Source organism: Colletotrichum chrysophilum (genome assembly GCF_026319265.1).
Source record: "Colletotrichum chrysophilum strain AFK26 chromosome Unknown scaffold_36, whole genome shotgun sequence".
Classification (NCBI taxonomy): Eukaryota; Fungi; Ascomycota; class Sordariomycetes; order Glomerellales; family Glomerellaceae; genus Colletotrichum; species Colletotrichum chrysophilum.
Genome location: NW_026517323.1, coordinates 245,880 through 265,961, shown reverse-complemented (window position 1 = coordinate 265,961; position 20,082 = coordinate 245,880). Strand labels below are relative to the sequence as shown.

The following is a 20,082-nucleotide window of genomic DNA, read 5'->3' as shown; positions in this document are numbered from 1 at the left end:
TGCCTCGATGTCCATGAGTCTGTATAAAGTCACCATGCCACCCGTGCCATTCCAAATTGTTCTCCATTCTCCAACTTCACCAGTATCGAGGTTCGCTTCAGCTTGCTGTAGCCAAGGACTTGCTACTGTTAGTCACACTGCACGGAATTCAATCTTTTGGCTCACGCGTGAGACCTACCCAATCTTCCAGGCATGTGCCCCGTTGATGTAAGTCTTCCCGTCTTTGTCCCAGAACGGCTCCGTGTCGTAGCCCACGAACTCAAAATGGGTTGCATTCGACCACGAAGAATCTTCATACGGATTAATGCTCTTGAAAATTATCTGCGATAAAGTGAGCATAAAAGCCCCCGGGACCAACGGCGAGGGCGGAGTGGACGGACATTATCCCACCTGGAAGCGTCATCTGCTGATCTATCATCGTCGACGAGGGTCGTCACTAGCCAGAAGGTCTCGTCGTGAAAACGCAATGTTGGTGCCCAAATGCCACTGACTTAATTAACACCAGTAGCCATGTACGTTGATGGCGGAGGACTGACCTAGTCGAACGATTGGTCTCGACCAGACGTGGAAGCTGATGCTCTCGATTAAGAGCATGGCCTGCGTCCCATGAGCACGGATTATTGAGATGAGCTGCTTGGGATATACCTATTAGCTTCCAGTTCTGCAAGTCTTTGCTAGCATGGAGGGGAATGCCCGGAAACGCGTTGAAGCTCGAGGAGGCGCAGAAGAAGGTGTTGTCCCATTCCGGGACAAATGTACAACTTGGATCCGGGTGAAATCCAGGAATGGCAGGGTTATAGAAGGTTGAATTAGAAGCCAAGGCCGTCCCACTTGGAATAAGAAAGATACACCACGTCGCAACTAGCCACCGAATACATGTTGATAGAGATTGCATATTGCACATACAACCGCTTCTACGATATAACACAAAAGTTCTTCAATCACGAAGTAACGAGGATATGATTTAAACTTATACCAGCCTGGTCGATCGTCTGTCAATTTGTGGTGCATGAGGAGGAACGCTAAGTGCCTTTATCCAGTGCAGATGCATCACCCCGCAGTCGTTCGTTCCGGGTGACATCACCGGATAAGCAGTCACTGCAGGATTTGAGCTTTCGGAAAAATTTCGCTGGAAATCTTTACTCGACTGAGATTTTTTGCGTTGTTATTTTGCCCCTTCTCTTGAAATTAGTAGAGTCGAGGATGACGGGGAAGCCGTGGAGGCAGCTGCTGCTGTTGCCGGCTGGGGGCTTGGGTGACGACTTCAGTATACTGGGAACGCTGAAGCTCAAAAAGAGCACATACCGTACTCGCAGGCTACATACTGGGGCGAAAAATCGTTGAAATTGGTCCAGATAGAGATCGAATCATCACCTACAAGCTGAGGAAACAGAGTATGATAGCCTTCACCGCGGTTATCGTAGAATACTAGACAGAAGACCGCAAGAGCTGTATCCGTCGATGACGATCGCTCCCTACCTCGGCTGATCCCTCTGTCATTGATACTTGGATGAGATCACTTAGACCAACGGGATTGGGGTGCAGGCTTGGAAACTCCATTCGATTGGTCCCTGCCTGTACTGTCACAGCTTATCTTTGTAGGCCGACCTGTTCCCCACCGTGATGAAGACGCGGGGACTGAGTATTAATCCCGGTCAATGGCGGGGTTTCTTGGTCATGTATGTTGGTTCATTGTCACGCTAGAAGCAAGCTGACCTGAGACAGGGCGGATTTGGACATCTGGCTTGCTGGAGCGATGGACCTCATTGTATTCATTCACGTGGCATTTCCTCTCACCTGCAGAACTCAAATGTTCCCTCGCCAGCTCTAGAGAGGCGTGATCAGCTGGTTCTCGCCTCTATGCTGGGAACCGCGAGTCATCCAGAGGGAAGATCAGCGGGTTGGTGATGATAGTAATTAACCCCCACGGTCGAAACAACGCAATGGGGGCCATGAAACGGAGGGGCAAAACCAAGTTAGTAGTAGTCTTTGAATCGACCGACGAATTACATGCAGTCTATGTTCTGTCTCCAAAGGCCCAGAAATGCAGCGGCCGTCGCATTAAGCCTATACAGCAGGCACTGTTGCCTGCGAAGAGAATCGAATTCCGAACTCATTGACGGCGTGAGAGTCTTTACTTCCGTTATGCACCTTCCTCAGCAAACGCCGTGCCCCTTTTTTAGAGGTTAGGCGGGGGACTGCCTCCAAAACGCCTTCTACCTTATGCAGGGCATCCACTTCGAACTTATCACCTCCATCTCTGCAGTTCTCCTCCATTGTGGGACCTCTCTTCTTCCTTCAGCGTCCTCTTTTTCGGACGTTATTCGTCCCAGGTCCACACAAGCTGTGTGGCTACCGCGAGGCTGGCATCATCTGAAAACGCCTCATCTTTCAGAGCTCAGATTCAGCACCGTTCGTCTCAACGTTCATCGGGCTCCCGTTCTGTGCTTGCCGCTGCTGGCGAAGAGGCGCGTTTCCACGCAGGGCACGGCGTCTGGGGGCAGGTCTTCCATTGCCATTCATGTTTTCGTCCTCCTCGTCCGAATCGGGATGCTCGTCAGCATATAGCCGCGCCTCGTCCAACTCCGTCATATCATCCGGTCGGTCCCTGAGCCATTGCATCCGAGGGCCAGATTTGGCAATCTCTGAGACGCGGAAACCGTAAATGCGAGGCTCATATATCCGGCCCGCTCCTAACCCGGGGGCAATGTTCTTGGAGTACATTCCGTTGACCGCCTCGAGCGAGTCGTCATTGATGCGCGCACCGCCGCTGCTGAGTACTTCAGCTCCACGCTTGGTCAAGTCGTACTCAGGGAATGTGAGAAGAAACAGAGCACCAAAAGTGCGGCCGAAGAAGGCACCGTCCACGGTCTGAAACCTGCTGTTGGGGGGAACGTAAACATCGAGGCAGGAAGGACAGAATAGCTTGACAGTGTCTTCGCCTGGAATGTCGGACAGGCCAACAGGAAGCGTCCTAGCTTGGTCGCAGTTCGTGCGTGGGCAGCAGCCGAAATGTCCCAACTCGTACTTCTCGCTCATTTGCTGTATGCCTGCTCTCGAGCAGATAAAGCGCTGGTGAATCAGGCCATAGAGCATCTCGGAGGAGGACTCGATCACGCTGAGGTCGCTGGCCATCCGACTGTGCTGTCTTCGGTCATGCCTGGGCCCGAGCCGGTCTTGATCTCCCGAGTCGTTTTCTTCCTCGTCCTCGTCGTCTTCTTCTTCCTCCTCATCATCCTCCTCGGGTTCCACGTCCAGAATCATCTGCACAACAGAAGAGTTAGCGTAAGAAGATGCTTGGGGTGCTGCGGGGGTGGCAAATTGGGAAATCCAGGAGAAGCTGATGGATGGTTATGCGTACCTCGAGTGCCTCCTTGTACATCGCAACTTGATTCTGCAAACCCGTGAGGTTGAAGTCATCTTCAATGAACTCCTCCGAGACCTCAGCAAAGTACTCATGGCCGAGTAGGGAACAGAAGGAAGATATCCAAGACTCCGGGGCCCCCGAAGAGGTGGACATGTCGTCGAGGTAATCCAAGGTGAAGGTATTGAGGGGGTGTCGGGTAGAGCAAGGCAGTTATCGCGTGAGCGAACACGCGTTATCCGACGGATGGGATTGAAGTCGCTTCTATCCGTACGAGTTGAGTGTGTGTGATAACCCAGCAGCAAACAGGAGCGGCGCGAAGATGGCGGGGTAGGTGAGCGTCAAAAGGTCAGACGCGGCGCATGTCGAGCGCAAAGCACAGCAAGGTCGGCGGCTGTGATAAAATCGAAGATCGACGTTGGTTTCGCAAGAGATCGGACGTTCCGCGCGCAGCCAAGGTTGGAGTCGAGATATACTTTTTTTCGGGCCTCTTTTTGCTGAGGGAGAACGAGGTTGTATTTTGGGGAGCCTCTCAGCTTTTGCTGAACTTGGTGGGCTGTGGACAGTGGTGCCTCACGACGACGCCCAGCCCGCTTAGAGAAGGAGATTGCGGCCAATCATCGGTGTGGTCTGTGCACCAGATACGCTCGGTAAGCGGCCTGACATTTGTTCCGCTGCATCTTACCGAAGGTGAGCGGTGGCCTCACCGAGATCACAATGTCTCTTCCGTCGAACCACGTGATGTCAATTTGCTCTCCTCCGTTGTTGCAGCCACCGTCTCTCAATCTCTCTTTCCCTCTGCGCATCGTTTTGAGTCTCTGGGAGGGGAACTCGATAGCCGAGGCAGAGACCATGCAACCTCGCCCCATAAGATGCGGCTTGCGATTCGGCCGGGAGAAACCAGCATTCCACTCACATCGATGTTTCTCGACGATCAAGACCCTCAACGCTATCGAAGAGCCATTTGCCTCTGTCGGTGTCCCTGAGTTCAGAAGCTTGGCTTTTGAGGCGGGAAAGCCTCTGGCGTTCAAGCAACCAAATACGATTCCAAAACGACCATCCTTCCCAGCGTCGACGAAGTGGTTCATGCAAGATGAAACCAGCCTATCGCCATCATATCACGGAGAATGTCCCATGAGCTTTGCGCCTTACATGGACCGATTCGCTCATCATATGCTTCCATACGAATTCATGAGCCCACAGCTGTCCGAAGACGCAGGCTTGGTTGTCAACACCACAAGCCATTTTCTAACTTGGCTTGCGTCAGGTTCAGACCCCTTGGGTGCCGTGCTGGCCGGCATCGTGCACGCCGCCGCTTACCCAGACGCCTCAGAGACAAAGTTCTCCTCGTTCAGCGCTCCATTGCTGCTGTTGCTCAAAGCAGTCGAGTTCAATAAGCTGCACGAGAAGAAGCTTAAACAACTTTACGTCGCTCAGGCCCAGCTACCAGACCTACCAATAGAACTGCAGGAAGATCTTCCAGTGCCTCGCATAGTCACAGACGCTGGTAAGGGTGATGTCTACAACTCAAGCATATGGCTCGGCTTGGAACCAACTTATACACCGCTGCATCGCGACCCGAACCCTAATCTCTTTTGCCAGTTGGTTGGCAAGAAAACCATCAGACTATTGCCGCCTTCCTCAGGAGATCGGTTGTATCGACGAGTGCAGACGCAGATTCAGCATTCTGGCAATGGTCGGATTCGAACGTCTGAGATGATGGAGGGTCGAGAGAGGGTGGTTTTGAACACGGCCGTTTGGGGTATGGAAGGCCCTGAAGACCTTGTCGAAGCGAAACTGGATCCTGGCGACGCCTTATTCATTCCCAAGGGTTGGTGGCATAGCGTCAAGAGTGGGCATCACGACGGGCGGCTCAATGCATCTGTGAACTGGTGGTTCCGATAATAAATCTGATCTCCGGGAAACCAGTGGACGATGATTGGATTGACGTCAATTTTATCGTGTTTCAGGCCGAAGGTGAGCTTCAAGACACTTAAAAATACATGAGAAAAAAAATTTAAAAATAAGGGAAAGGAAAGGAGAGAAAAATCACGTAGCTCCAGGCTTGACGTTCACTGACTAGCCTGTGGTTGAAGGTACTCCACCGACTGTGACACATTCTAGACGGGTTTGCCACAACTTTGAATACAACACAACTCCACACTCAGCACAATAGCTCAGGGGTAGAGCGCTGGGCTCATAACCCAGAGGTCCCTGGATCGAAACCAGGTTGTGCTAAATCTTCCTCTTTTTGGCCTTATTTCCCCCCCCCGCTTCTTTCCCTCTTTCTCTATGTGCTTGCTCTACAGAGTTTGCGTCTGTTTGTCACGTTGGAACTCTACTACCGCCCCCTCAATATGGTTGGTCAAATGACTGACAGAATATGTGCTCTGGCTTAAATGTTCATTATGCCAATGTAAGGCTCAGGGCATCGCTTAATATGACATGCCAATTACTCAGCTAAGGGACTACATCGCGAGGGTGCCGCAAACTTCGTCATTTGCTGCACACGTCGTGCCTGCTTCGCACCACGCAAGGCAGGCCGTCCTTCATGGGCAGTGTGAGGCTACTCTTGCTAACTCTTTCAAAGTCATCAACTCTGACGCATTCGAAAAGCCCGGCCACAGTGGCAATGACTTGGACGGCTATAATCTCAGCCATTTTCTTGCCTAAGCAAGTTCTAGGTCCGCCATTGAACACCGGGAACTCGGATGTAGTCTTGTTGAGGACCTTGCCATCAACCAGCCAGCGCTCAGGGCGGAACTGGTCTGCATCTGGGCCCCAGGTAACCCGAGAACGGTTCATTGCCCAAGTGCACCAAACGATGACGGAGTTTTGCGGTAAAAATGTTCCGTCTGGAAGTGTCGTGGCTTGAACGACCTGCTTGATCTCGAAAGGAATGGGCGGGAAGATGCGCAGAGCTTCACAGAAAACTGCGAATGTGTATGGCGTTGATGTCGGATTGCATCGTTCGGAAATGGTCTTCTCAAAGCTTTTCTCGCTGCCTGCCGTGAGGCTGTCGACTTCGTCTCTGATCTTAACCACAACGTCGGGGTGTTTCATCAGGAGGTAGAAGGTCCATGTGAGGGCTTGCGCTGTGGTGTCTCTGCCTGCAGAGAGGTAGTTTAGCGCGGCGTCCGCAACTAACTGCTCATCGCCAATGGCGTCCAAAAAGGAATGGATCAGGCTTCCTGAAATATCGTTCAGTCTATCAACGGCCTCTTCCGCCGAGACCGTATCGACCGGCTTTCCAGCACGCTTTTCACTGTCACCCGTCGCACTTGATACGATTCTTTGACCAAATGACTTGACGATGGATATTGATTCTCGAAATCGCCTTCCAGTGAAAATTTCCGTGATAAACCAGAGAGGATTCTGAAATCTCTCGGCTGTTGCGCCAGATGCGTAGTCAAAAGCCAAGCCAAACTCGTCTTCGGCGTGCATTTCCATCTGAACGCTCATTAGCCACCGTCAGACTCCATCGCAGATTCGTTAGTGTCAGGTTACGAGATGAACATACGTTATAAGCCATCTTTCCCATGAGCTGAGTTGTGATTTCGTGAAATACGCCTTGTAAATCGACCGAGACACCACTCGAAGCCCTTTCTTGTAACAAAGCTACGCTTTGGGACAGATACCGCGGCAAGGCGACGTCTGTGAGAACCCCCAGGTTGGATGTGTTGAGGAAGTTTAGCCCAGCTTTCCGCTGGACCTTCCACAAATCACCGTCTACATTGATGATGCCATTTCCTGAGATGAATGAGCTCACCGAGATTTTCGCCAGAGCCATGTCTCAGCACTCACCAAACAGATCCCGCGACCGTCCCTTGAAAAACTCGCCTTTAGCAAAGATGCCTTCATGCTTGAACACGTATTCGAGGTTCTTAGGGTCACTGATGATGACCCCAGGTGGCAAGCTCGGAACCGAGATTTGCAATGTTTCGTAGCCATGAAGCTGTTCACACTTGGTGAACCAGTCAAACAGCTTCTGGCGATCTCTCAGAAAGTTGATGCCATTCCCAGCCAGCGGTAATGTGTCAGGCGGGCGTCTCAAAACCAGTCAGCATGGCGTTGTATGTCCAGATCTCCACGCCCTTCCTGTCCGGGAATCGCGTGTCATTTTAAAATATGGTTTATAGCTTACCTCAATGGGACGCCATTCCGTCTCAGCTTGGGCTGTCCCAATACGACATACAAAAAGAGGGCGACTACTCCGGCCGCGAGTACCGTTGGGATGTTTAGGTAGCCCATGCTGTGATACTCTTCATCGACAGAGAAGATTGCCAATTGATATCGGTCTAACTCCAGAGATCTGATGAGGTTGAACCTCGTTGAGCCTCGTATCCACGTCAGACGAGTCTATGGCACGAAGGAAGATGCGGGCACAGGGTCGAAGAAGTTGCATCAACCTCGAGTATCATTCGCACGCACAAATGCCCGCCAAAGCTCGTCTTAGTCTGGCAAAAGGGGACTGGTCGTAACAGGGCCGGCCGAATGGTCTGAGCCTTGAACACACAGTGAACGCGGCAGCAAGATCACGGAGGTCGCGGGGGTTGGAGTCTCAAGTGTCGGAATTGTCCAGTGAGAGCGAAGCGATTGGAACTGACTCCCTCTGTTGGGGGCTTTGCCAGAAACCTACCCGACAAGTTCCCGCAGGTCCGGACCACAGCTTCAGTGGGGAGGAGGTAGCTTCCCAGCCCCTGAGGTGGCTCTTTCAAGACCTACACCATGTACCATCTCACCTTAAGGTACCTTAGGTAGCTACCTAATAAATGCGCCGGGGAGGCTGAGTTGCCACCAGCACCTAGGTAAGGTGCCTACCTAGGTACCTAGTTATTATGCTTCACATGCGACCATGGAATGGAGATTGGATCCGACCTGTGCCACAAGGGAACATTTGGAGTTTGATGCCCCGAACCGGGGGCTCTGGACCCCTGTCCTGGGGCTGTCCCTGTCTCAATTGGCAGCTAAGGGCGTCTAGCGAGTGCGATAGCTTCCGTCCCTGCTGGCGGGGAGCTTCGGCACGAACTGTGCAAGGAACCCAACACTTGTTCGATTTACCCTCAACAATACTGGGCGTCGTCCAATCTGCTGCGTTGCTTGCGATCGCGGGCGCTGTTTGGCTTCTCAGTGCATTGAAGTCCAGCCTCGGACGCGTCACATGCCGCGTTGATGCCGAAACTCTCACCTACAAGGGTTTGACGATATATCCTCTGTCACCTGCTGCTTAACATTCTGTAGATTCCCTGCCAACTGTACCGCAACACCAACCGGCCGAATACCGACGTCATCACGATGGCGCCTCTCGTCCCTCGCTTCCACTTGTTCGAGATTGACGACCAGCCATGGTGTGTATAAGAATACCAGTGCGCCTGCGTTCTCCGCCATCAAAAGCTGACAACCCACGCATCTTAAGGTTCCCGTCCTTCCTCCGCGCTCTTGTCCAAGAAGGCCTCCACGCGACCTGGGTTAACAAGTTCCCCGTCCTACAAACGGCCTCGCCCGCACACATTGCCGCCCAAATCCTCCAGCGGACCCTTGGTACACGACTCTCCTCCTACACCTTCATCGACTTTTGTGCCGGCTCGGGAGGCCCCACCCCGGCCATCGAGCGGGCCGTGAACCGCCATCTTACCGCCCAGAAGCAACCTAACGTCGACTTTGTCCTGACCGACCTGTGGCCGAACCCTGAGAGCTGGGCGCGCGCCGCTGCCAAGAGCGAGCACATTGGCTACGAACCCAAGAGCGTCGACGCCGCAAACGCGCCCCGTGATCTGCTCGCTGGGTACCGCGGCAAGGACAAGAAGATCTTCCGCTTGTTCAACCTGGCCTTCCATCATTTCGATGACCCATTGGCCAAAGCGATTTTGAAGAACACGCTCGAGACCTCGGACGGCTTCGCCATTTTCGAGCTTCAAGGTCGCGACCTCTATTCCATCATTTTACCCGCCATCCTTGGCATTGGCGTGTTCCTCCTGGCTCCTCTTCATGCGTGGAAGTTGGGTTCGCTCAACGCGGTCATATTCACATACCTTGTCCCTATCCTGCCATTCGTCCTGGTTTTCGACGGATACATCTCAGCGCTAAGGACAAGAACGCCCGACGAGGTTGAGGCGCTGATGAGATCGTGCGGGGCCAGGATGGAAGGTTGGGAAGTAAGAAGTGGCAAAGACGCACACATCCATGGTCTTGGCTATGTAAACTGGATCGTCGCGGAGAAGATATCATCTCAAGACTGGTAAGGAAGTACACCGGTTGGAGAGACGTGGTACCTGGGAAAATGTTGCCTGCGAGCACGTGGGGTATAATTGAGGACATGTGATAATGACTTGTACCCAAAAGCGGTAGCCATTTGACGAACCAACTTACGAGAAAAACACACACAACCCACTACAACCAGATAGTTCGTCATCGCTGCGGTCCGCACATTAAATATCTTGTGCACAGTGGTGCCCAACTGATAGCCAAGAAATGCATCTTGATTTCAAAACCATCAACAAGTGATCAAATTTCCGAAGACGTCATACCGTCCGTGTCACTTTCAGTACAGCTCGACTGGTTTGCTTCAAATTTGCTTTCATTTTCATTCTATCAAATGAAGCCCAGAACACATGACTCCTGTTTTAACAGTACATAAAACCTCAAGGCCGCGATCCCATCTGCGGCATCGTGATGTGTCGAGAGCTCGTCATCGACATCCCAATTTCCCGGAACCCATGGTAATTAAAAGAAGAAACTTTGTCATAGCCCGTCACATGCAACCCGTGAAATAAGCAACGCTAATATAGGTATGCTCTGTGCTTAAACAACGGGGCCAGCCTTGACGACATCTTCTGTCGCCTCGCTCGCGTACTTCTTGAAGTTCTCGTTGAAGAGGACACCAAGCTTTTTGACCTCGGTGTTGAAGCTATCACCACCCGCGGTCCAGGCGGCCTTGGGGTTGAGCAGTTCTGAAGGAACACCAGGGCAAGTCTTGGGGACCTGCAGGTTGAAGGTGTCGTAGGTCTCGTACTCGACCTTGGCAAGCTCGCCAGAGTGGATGGCGTCGAGAATGGCGCGAGTGTACTTGAGAGGGCAGCGCTTGCCGCCCTGGGCAGCACCAGCACCAACCCAACCGGTGTTGAGGAGCCAAGCATTCGCGTTGTGATGCTCGATCTTGTCCGCAAGCATCTTGGCGTAGCGCATGGGGTGCAGGGCCAAGAAGGGCTGGGCAAAGCAGGAGGAGAAGGTGGCCTGGGGCTCGGTCACACCGTCCTCGGTGCCAGCCATCTTGGAAGTGTAGCCAGAGATGAAGTGGAACATGGTCTGGGCACTGTCCAGCTTGGAGATGGGGGGCAAGACACCACGGGCGTCGCAAGTGAGGAGGACGATGTTGGAGGGGTGTGAGTCTGACTTGCAGGGGATCTTGGCGTTGTTGATGTACTCAATGGGGTATGCGCATCGAGTGTTCTCGGTGAGGGTGCAATCATCATAGTCGACGACACGAGTCTCGGGATCGAAAACGACGTTCTCGAGGACGGAGCCGAAGCGGATAGCGCCAAAGATGTCAGGCTCCTTCTCGGCAGACAGGCCGATGGTCTTGGCGTAGCATCCGCCCTCAATGTTGAAGACACCACGGTCGGACCAGCAGTGCTCGTCGTCACCGATGAGGGCACGCTGGGGGTCCGCGGACAGGGTAGTCTTGCCGGTACCCGAAAGACCGAAGAAGAGGGTAACATCGCCGTTCTTGCCCTCGTTGGCAGAAGAGTGAAGGGTGAGGACGTTGTGCTTGATAGGCATCTCGTAGAAGAGGACGGTGAAGACACCCTTCTTCATCTCACCGGCGTACTCGGTGCCGAGAATGACCATCTCCTTCTCGGCGAAGTTGATGGCAACCGAGGTGCCGGAGGTCATACCCTCGGTGTATCGGTTGGCGGGGAAAGAGCCGGCATTGTAGATGGTGTAGTCGGGGTGGAAGTGCTCCAGCTCCTCGCGAGGAGGGCGAATGAGCATGTTCCTCATGAACAAAGCATGGTAGGCGCGGGCGCAGATAACGCGGACACGAATGCGGTACTTCTCGTCCCAACCGGCGTAACCGTCAACGACGTAGATGCGATTCCTCGTGTTGAGGTAGTCGATGGCACGCTCACGGTTGATCTTCCAGACCTAGAGTTCTCACATGTCAGCACTCGTTCGGTGACTGGTCGACTCGGTGCATATGTGGGCCCAGGGCCGGGAAAAGCAGGAGTGTGGATCTGCAGCATTGCGGGGGAGGACAACAGGGGGCGGTAGAGTTTAGCTCGGCCTGCATCCAAAATGCGGGGCCGGCATTCTGCACCTGCACTTCCTGGGTCGAAGGGGGAAAGCGAAAGGGGCAGACAGGAGGGGCAGCGCCGGCAGCCTGTGACGACACAGCACACACGGCACGAGACCGTATCATCGCAAGACCGGCACGCCCAACTCGGGCGAATCCCACACGAGCCAGCCAGCTCCAGCTTGCTGCCGACCCGCGCACATCGGACGAAAGCATCTCGATGAGACCCTCCAGCACACGTGCCAATCAATGCGCATCATCTTTGCGCAAAATGGGCCAAAGGGAGTGGAAACACGGCTGCTAGGTGCAGCGTCGATCTGAAACATGACGTATCCGTCAACCACAAAGACTTTGCGGGAAATCTGCCACGCTGACTCGGATTTGAACCAAGCTGCAAAGAAACGACATGGTGATTTTTGCTGGGTCTTGCTGGCTAACAGACGGTCGTGTGACCAGACGTGTGTTCTGCACCTATGTGCGGGCATGCGTGTGTCTGAGGAATGTAGCGGGCAACGAGCTAGGGCTAGGCTGTTCGAGGCGGGTTTGGCTGGGCTGAGGGCAGGACAAAGGAAGCCGACTGGAACCGCAGCAGCTGCTTGGGAGCTTGCGTCTGCATCCTGACTCGACTTGGGGTGTCTCTTACCTCGGGTGACATGGGCTTGTTCACAGGACCCCACCTGAAAAATGCTGTGTTAGCAAATGGTTACGCACTGAATGGTCAGCGCCAGCCAAACTGCCGGGCACCGAATGTGTCGTTGCGCAAAGCGTTCGGGAGCAAGCTTACCAAATGTCGTTCTTGGAGCTGTCCTCCTCGACAATGCGCTTGTCCAGAGGGGAGCGACCAGTCTTCTTTCCGGAATAGGCAGTGAGAGCTCCACTTGAGGTGATGGCGGAACCAGTCTCGTACACCTACGATTCTTTGTTAGCTGGAATGCGCAACCACCCGGTTGCTTGGAGCATGTACTCACCAGCGCATCTTCGTACAAAGCGGGAACAGAGGGGTTGGGAATCTGGGAGATTGTGTTAGTGCCTTATACGACATGTCTGAGGCGATCATTATACAATAGCGACGCGGTCGTAGTCGATGTGGGCTGTCTCGTGGAGCTCCTCCTCTGTTCCAACATGTCAGCTAGGCTCGTTGCCGTGAAAGTATGCCATTGAGGAGGGTCGGCTCGAGAGGGGAATTGGTCATACCGAGCTCAGTGTGCTCGTGGTGGGGACTGTAAATGGACGTTAGTTGGGTTGGTCTCTTGGTTGTGCGGGTATTATGGACAAACATACGCAACACCACCGGGGTGGAGAGGAGTCTTGTTGACGTTGCTGACAATCACTGTGAGATTCGACATGTTAGTTGGTGGTGATTTGGCAGGAACAAGCCATGAGCGGGAGGCGGCGATGGGATATATCAAGGTGCTCAGGTCCGAGACGCAAACAAGGTTTGCGTCTAAGTGGAAGAAGTCGGGTGGAGGATTGGGGGAGGTGACGAGACGAGGAGGCGAGGAAGAGGAGACGAACTTTTGCGTAAATCTGCCTGGTATCCTTCTGCGAGAATCTGTGACTTTGGGCCCTTTACTGCTGGATCAGTGTAGGGAGAGGCACTGCGTTGGACGGGATCCTTCATGTTTATAAAAGATTCTGAGAGATGAAAGAAGTCGGGTGTTGAAGGCTTGGAAAGGTTTGGAGGCTTGTGTTCTCTTCCGCTTTCAGGGATCCAAAAAGGAATCGTATCCACTTGGAGGAGTGTGAGCGTGTAGGTAGAGTGGTGTAGACAAGGCTGCTTCGTGGCTTGCTCAGACCGGAACCGAGGATAGAAGGGCCAGAACGGGGTCCTCCACTTATAAGAACGGGCGCGGCTTGTGGAGTCGCGGGGGCGAAGGCAGCAATGCCAGTGGTTAGTTTGCCGTTGCTGCGCGCTTCACGATATTATCTCGGGTTCGATGAACGGGAGAAGACCCTTGTGCGGGTTCGGGATAGAGGAGGAATAGGGAGAGAACGGGGGTGTACTTGAATGGGGGGGTGTCAAGGAGGGGTGCGGGAAGGGTGTCTGTTTAGCTGGACATGAGCGGGAAGTTGGGGTCGGCGGTGCAGGATGGGTCAGAAATGGCAGATGGTGAGGTGAAGAGCATCTTGGATTGCCTCATCGTCCCAAGATAACGAGGCCCGACCCTGTCAGTTGTGTTTTATTCGGGCCATGTTATCGCGGGGGGCCGGAGCATCTCGTAGCTGAAAGACGGGACGCTAATTGCCTTGGGTGGAGTGGGCATTCAAGGTGGGCCTGGAATAGATAATTGGAAGCAGTTTATTAGTTGGCAGTTGACTACCTAGGTAGGTAGGTAGTGTATCCAATAGGTACTCGTAGGTGATAGCTTGGTTGGTCCACTGGTTGGACGAGTTTGCGGTCAGAGGGAGAAAGGGCTAAACCATGTGTGTATTTGCAAGGGAAGAGTAATTGATATCCAATACGCTGCCTGTGGCCGCTGGCGAACCAAGGACCCAGGATTGACTGGAAGGCATGGAACTTGGATGGGAGAGGGGGGAGGAGGGGGGGGGGGGGGGGCACCGTAGGAGGGGCAACACAACGCGGGTGTGCAGGTGGTGTGTCATGGAGAGTTGTGGGGCAGCTTCTCCACAGTCTGCAGTCTGCTCCCGTACGTCTCCGTTGCGTCGGCTTGGGGCTCCCGAATCCTGGCTAACCCGTGGCTGCTTTTCGAGATTTCGAGGTTTGCATCTGTGAGTGAACTCCAGAGTTCGGGCGGCCTCCGGAACCTGTTCTTCAGGCTGAGAATGACAGCCCGAACGAACACGTACCTGTGGCACGTGAGATACATCCCTCCTCACCTTAAGGTACCTTAGGTACCTACTAACCTACCTACCTTACGCCGTACATTACCTTACCTCAAGCACGATTGTACGGCCCTTGGCTTGATGATCGATTATCCCACCCGCCGCCCGGATAATTATTATCCAAACGCATCTTTGGGTGAGGTGGGCAACGGAACGGAACTGCTTGCGGGGACTCTAGTTCAAACACACAATGCCATCTCCCATACCTGTCTTTGGTTCCTCGTTGCTTTTCCTTTGTAAAAGTGCATGATCGAGTCAGTATCAAACAGACCGCTTCGCTCGGATAAAAGCATCTTTTAGCTGGCACAGGCACCTTTTCTCTGAAGGTTTCCAGATTTTGCGAGATGAGGTGGGCTGTCTGCTCTGTAAGGTAAGGTACTTACCTATTCGTAAATGTGCTACTTGTATCAGGCACTCGAGTAAGGTCCCTAGCGCTGAGCTGGCGCATGCGAGGCCGATGTTCCTGGGTAAGGGTACGTAAACTCCCATAGCAGACCTCCGCGCATGTGCTGCTGTCCAATGTGGCAGGCGTGCCTTGCCGCTGCGCAAGCCTCCGTGTCCAGGGCAGTCTACTACCCAATCTCAATCTCCCCCAGCCATGGCATCTCCAAGACTCCCATTTCCCGCCTTCTCCTCCCCCCCGCCCCCGAACCCGCCCACCAACAGGCCAAGCCTCTCATGGGGTCACCGACGTTGGCGTTCCCATTTTGGTCCTTTGGTCTGATCTGGCCCTGCTCGCCCTACAACTATGCTACCTTGCCATTCCCAGCGTTGACCACTCCGACTGGGCCCTGCTTGCTGCTGTGCTGGGTTGCCCGTCTGCTCTCGAATCTTGCCGCATCTCAAAGCCGGGGCCGCTAACGCGGGAAAGTCTAAACATCATTTTTTCTCCTGCTTCATCAGCCCTCTCCTCGTGCCCGTTTCTCAGAGTCCTTTGTTCCAGTCTTCCGATGCCCCTCTCCCTTCCGCGCGTGTCTCGTCTGCTCTCTGTGACCGGCACATGGCTGCCGTCCGCCTGTCCCTTCCCCACGTCTTCTGTTCGGGTTCGACGTGCGTGGTAGGTAGTTGCATTTCTCCGTCTCTCACTTCTCAGCGGCATGTGTCGAGGAAAAGCTGAAACGGCGTCTACGAAAATACTTAGGAACACCTTTACTTGTCACTCGTGGCCGTGTCCACCGGCGGGCGGCGGCAATGCAATGCGAGAAGCAAAATCCCATCCGACTGACAAGGCCGTTTTCCCAACCGCACGCCCCCCTTATCTCGTCCAAGTTGGCGTACCTAGCTTCATTGTCGCATTCCTGATTCTCCATCGGAGCATCACGGAAACGAGCACCGCAGCAGTCATTAACAGCCCCAAAACGAGCCCCAAGCATTGCAAAAGATGACGTTCGGCTGCTGCTCGAGAGCCGCTTGGCCCCGCCGCAATCCCACCTTGCACCCTCCACGTAGCCGAGCATCTAGTGCAAGTTACCCCGCGCCCCGTTCCCCATGACCAATCACCCTTCGTCTTCATGCAGAGAGGCTTACCTTCAGCTATTCGTTCCGACATTCTCCGGCAAGCAATACCAACTTCCACTGCTGTCCCCCCCCCCCCTTGACGCCGCCGCCTAACTTCTACGGTAGTATGTCCTGGAATATCAGTTAGGGTCCCCCAAAGATTAGAAAAGTGTGAGAGCACAGCAACGTAACAGTACGTACAGGGCAGGGGGGTTTACTATGTAGACGTAGCCACTTGGCTGAATGTTGATCCATCGCTGCCTTTGCACCTAGGGTCTTTTTCGCTATGACGAATGTTGCTATTACGTACATGCCGGCTTTTACGAGCCCTCGTGACCGCCGAAATTTCAAGAAATAGGAGTCAGCTTCTCAGGCGCAGACCGCCCTCAATCAAGGGGTTGTGCATCACTTGACCTGGCACGTTCCCGGGGAAAAAAGAAACGAGATTGCAATTCTCCGTGGACTGTTCTGGCCGAACGGGCTGAGTGTAGATGTGTGCATGCGGCAGACGCAGTACCTAACCCCACGATCGATGTTTCCCGAGAGAACGGCGCAAGAACACAGGCAACTGTATCTCAGTATCCGTACTAGGCTGGGCTGGGCTCGGCTGGACTAGGTAGTACCTACGCTGGGACGCCTCCGTTAGGCCGGGGACCCCTCGGCTCCGCTGCCCCGCCGCCGATTGCCGTAGCCCGGCTCCATAGATTCCTGCCCGAATATTGCACCCCTACCATTGGGTGTTTCTAAACCCACTCCGACACGAGAATAACCCGGGTTCTCCGACATCGCTAGGGGCATCCTTATCGTCCCCTGACCTTTCATCATCGGGTCCGCAGAAATCCTCTATCATCGGGATTACTCGGGACGCAAACAGTTCAAGGTTGTCACCTCGGAAAATGTGATTTATAAATCCTGCTTCGGCCTGGAGGGTCAAAACGTGAAGCCATCGTCATGCGCCTGCTTTGAAGGGTTTGAGATTGATTTTTCTTTAGTTCTACCTCCCCTACCCATCCCTTACTATTCTCAGAATGCTACGTCTCTATCATGCGGAGCCCTCCCGTTGCGGCCCGTCCGTATTGCCGCCACGGCATTACCGCCCTCCATGACGTCGCTCTGTCCTCGTTGTACGCCATCTCAGGTCAATCTCTATGCACATTGGCCATGGCCCAGAACTTTTCTGTACTCTTTCTGCGCTTGCTTCGCGAGCCTGCCATTCCAAGAGGGGAACTCAATTTAGCCAGCTCCTCTCAACCGAAGTCGACCTTTGGTTTCATTTCATTCGTTCAGAATTTAAGCCGTTTCATCCGTAATCAGCTTCGTGATCTTGCCAATGGCAATGGTTTGTCCCTATTTCCCAACATGTCAGCCATCAGACGTTCAATAATCCATGTGAACCAATCATACGAACCTGGTCTCTCAGGGTGAAGCGACCCATCTGCGGGTAGTCCTCGAACTTCTCAATGCAAACCGATCCAGCACCACCGATAACCTGCATGCGGGCGATGATGCTGTCGCCCTTCTTGGCGTGAGACGGCGGCAGCTTGCTCTTTCGGTTGGTGCCCTTCTGGAGCTTGTGAAGCAGCGCCGCGAATGTCACTTCTTCAATGGCAGCGTGCACGTGCAGTACGCAGTTGAAACCAGCAGTCAAGATGCTCTTGAGCTCGAGGATACGGATCTGAGCCTCGAACGTGGCAACGTTGTGCACCAAGCGCTTGGGCGAGCACAGCACGAATCCGGGGAGAATGTCTTCTTCCTCGATGCCCCTGAGGCGAATACGAACCTGGTCACCGCACTGCGCAACCTGGGTTTCTTCTTCGGTCTCGCCGTATACGGCGGCAACGTCCACGCTCTGCTTGTTCGGCATCATAACGAGGGACATGCCCTTCTTGATAACACCGGCCTCGATTTTGCCCTCGATCATGGTTCCGAGATCTCGGTACTTTCCGGCAACGGCCATCATGAAGGGTGCATTGACCTTGCGCTCAAGAGCCTTCATGTTGTCGAGGTACTCGAGCAAGGAGGGTCCTTCCCACCAAGGAGCGACACCCTTAGGAATTCTGTCCTTGATGTTCATGGATTGCTGGGCAGCCACAGGCAGGAAGTAGACGTCAGTCTTCAAGTTATAGCCAGTGCCCTTAAGGAATTGGGACAGCTTGGTCGTGCACTCCTTGTAGCGCTCCTCGGACCACTCAACAGTAGGATCGTCCATCTTGTTAATGGCAACAATCAGCTTGTTAACACCCTGGGTTTTGGCAAGCATAGCGTGCTCTCTGGTCTGGCCACCTCGTTCGAAACCGGTCTCGTATTCACCCTTACGGGCGGAAATAACGAGGATACCAACATCGGCCTGAGAAGCACCACCGATCATGTTGGGGACGTAGGTCTTGTGACCGGGTGCGTCCAGGATACTGTAGCGGCGCTTCTCCGTCTCGAAGAAGCCTCTGCCAACTTCGACGGTCTTTCCCTTAGATCGTTCCTCCTTGGTCAGATCCATGACCCATGAGAGGTACCATGAAGGGTTTCCAAGCTCCTTGGCCTCGCGCTTGTATTTGTCCATCGTTCGCTCGTCGACCATGCCTGTAGCATAAAGAATTGAACCACCAAGGGTCGACTTTCCAGCATCGACGTGACCGATGAAAATAATGTTGACATGCTCCTTGCCGTAGATTTCCTTGAGAGTCTCTTCGTCAACGTCGGCTGTCTGCTCTTTCTGGACAGCATCGGCCTCGCGAACAGGACCCTTGCTGGCACCACCGGACGGGCTGGAACGGCCAGATGAGGGAGAGGGAGAGGTCTTGCCAGACTTAGTGGTCGAAGCACCCGTCTTCTCAATAGCCTTTGTCGCCGTCGCCTTGGCCCCAGCCTCAGCAGCTGGGTTGGTATCCTTCTTAGCCTCCTCCTTGGGAGCCTCCTTCTTCTCCTCCTTCGCAGGAGCGGCAGTACCGCCGATAGAGAGGACCTTGGCCTTGGGCTTAGGAGCGTCGCCGCCGATGCTCAAGACCTTGGCACCGCCTTCCTTCTTCACTGTCGGCTGAGGTGCCGGCGCGGCGGCAGCGGGAGCATCAGCCGGGCGCTTGGCGATGGTGGGAGCAGGCTGCTGAGCCTGAGCCTGAGGCTGTTGTTGTTGCTGGGCATATTGCGGATATCCTTGACCTTGGCCTACGAGTTGTCAGCATAGGTCATATGGCCAAGATGTCTGCATTGGAAGCGGACAGAGATGATTTACGTACCATATTGTTGCTGGTAGCCACTGTAGCCTTGCTGTCCGTACTGTGAGTTGTATCCCTGTTGGCCGCCATATTGAGGGTAGCCGGCGCCGTAGCCTTGACCATAATACTGCTGGTATTGAGGGGCGTAGCCACCGTACTGCTGACCGGGCTGAAAGGACTGAGCTCCAGGGGTGAAGGAGGATGCGCCTGGACGGAAGGAGCCAGCCTGGGGGTTGTGTTGGTTGAGGTTAAGCTGCTGCTGAGCCTGGCGCGACAGGTTGTCGTCCTGGGCAGCCGGATCGTCTTCCCACGAGTTGAGGTTCGACATGTTGATAATCTGCGGCGGGGCGGTCGATGTATCGATGCGGGCGAATGTCGATGTCGGGGGTTTAGAGGGGTTGGAGGTTAAGGTGAGGTGGTGAGCGGATTCGGGGAGGTGCGGTCAGAACTGGAAGTGGGATGGGACGTTAACGAGATGCGCCCAAGAAAGATTTAAAGAGGGGCTGGAGGGTTATTTTTTTTACAGCAGGCAAAAGGGTACGCCGGGACACAGGACACAGAGCACACCGGATACCTCACCTCGAGGGAGGCAAATGAAAGAACCCAGTGACGGCAATCGGGCTGGAATGACTCACTCTTGGGTTGGCCAATACACCAAGGTGCTATTCCAAGGCAACAGTGCTGAACGGAGTCCAGCCTTTCTTTTACGACGAATCTTCTTTTTTTCCCCTTTCTCCTGCGCTGGCTGTAGGAAATCTGGTACACTACCTAATCGTCAAGTTTTGCAGAGTCGAGACCCGATCCACCCCAAGGCGGGGTGCTGCCTTACCTCCCTACCTGGGCGGCTTGAGTGACGTCGCACTGTATCCAAGCCA

General features: G+C 54.0%; 5 protein-coding genes and 1 non-coding gene across 6 annotated transcripts; 2 read left to right on the top strand and 4 right to left on the bottom strand.

The window, feature by feature from the left end:
• Nucleotides 1-2,391: 2,391 nt before the first annotated feature.
• Nucleotides 2,392-3,520, bottom strand: CKB1 (casein kinase 2 regulatory subunit; the record flags this gene model as incomplete). Its single annotated transcript, XM_053178250.1, has 2 exons — nucleotides 2,392-3,264; nucleotides 3,362-3,520. The coding sequence occupies 2 exons, from the start codon at nucleotides 3,518-3,520 to the stop codon at nucleotides 2,392-2,394; spliced, it is 1,032 nt and encodes a 343-aa protein (XP_053037841.1).
• A 2,010-nt stretch (nucleotides 3,521-5,530) lies between these two features.
• COL26b_005402 lies at nucleotides 5,531-5,602 on the top strand. Its single transcript has one exon. It is a non-coding gene; the product is annotated as a tRNA-Met (tRNA).
• A 258-nt stretch (nucleotides 5,603-5,860) lies between these two features.
• Nucleotides 5,861-6,896, bottom strand: COL26b_005401 (uncharacterized protein; the record flags this gene model as incomplete). Its single annotated transcript, XM_053178249.1, has 2 exons — nucleotides 5,861-6,814; nucleotides 6,885-6,896. 2 exons carry the CDS (start codon nucleotides 6,894-6,896, stop codon nucleotides 5,861-5,863), a joined length of 966 nt encoding a protein of 321 aa, XP_053037840.1.
• A 1,763-nt stretch (nucleotides 6,897-8,659) lies between these two features.
• Nucleotides 8,660-9,606, top strand: COL26b_005400 (uncharacterized protein; the record flags this gene model as incomplete). Its single annotated transcript, XM_053178248.1, has 2 exons — nucleotides 8,660-8,712; nucleotides 8,781-9,606. 2 exons carry the CDS (start codon nucleotides 8,660-8,662, stop codon nucleotides 9,604-9,606), a joined length of 879 nt encoding a protein of 292 aa, XP_053037839.1.
• Nucleotides 9,607-10,165: 559 nt separating this feature from the next.
• Nucleotides 10,166-13,003, bottom strand: ACU6 (Phosphoenolpyruvate carboxykinase (ATP); the record flags this gene model as incomplete). Its single annotated transcript, XM_053178247.1, has 5 exons — nucleotides 10,166-11,509; nucleotides 12,301-12,334; nucleotides 12,442-12,566; nucleotides 12,626-12,667; nucleotides 12,935-13,003. The coding sequence occupies 5 exons, from the start codon at nucleotides 13,001-13,003 to the stop codon at nucleotides 10,166-10,168; spliced, it is 1,614 nt and encodes a 537-aa protein (XP_053037838.1).
• Nucleotides 13,004-17,288: 4,285 nt separating this feature from the next.
• On the bottom strand, nucleotides 17,289-19,535 carry SUP35 (translation termination factor GTPase eRF3; the record flags this gene model as incomplete). Its single annotated transcript, XM_053178246.1, has 3 exons — nucleotides 17,289-17,345; nucleotides 17,407-19,157; nucleotides 19,229-19,535. The coding sequence occupies 3 exons, from the start codon at nucleotides 19,533-19,535 to the stop codon at nucleotides 17,289-17,291; spliced, it is 2,115 nt and encodes a 704-aa protein (XP_053037837.1).
• Nucleotides 19,536-20,082: the final 547 nt, after the last annotated feature.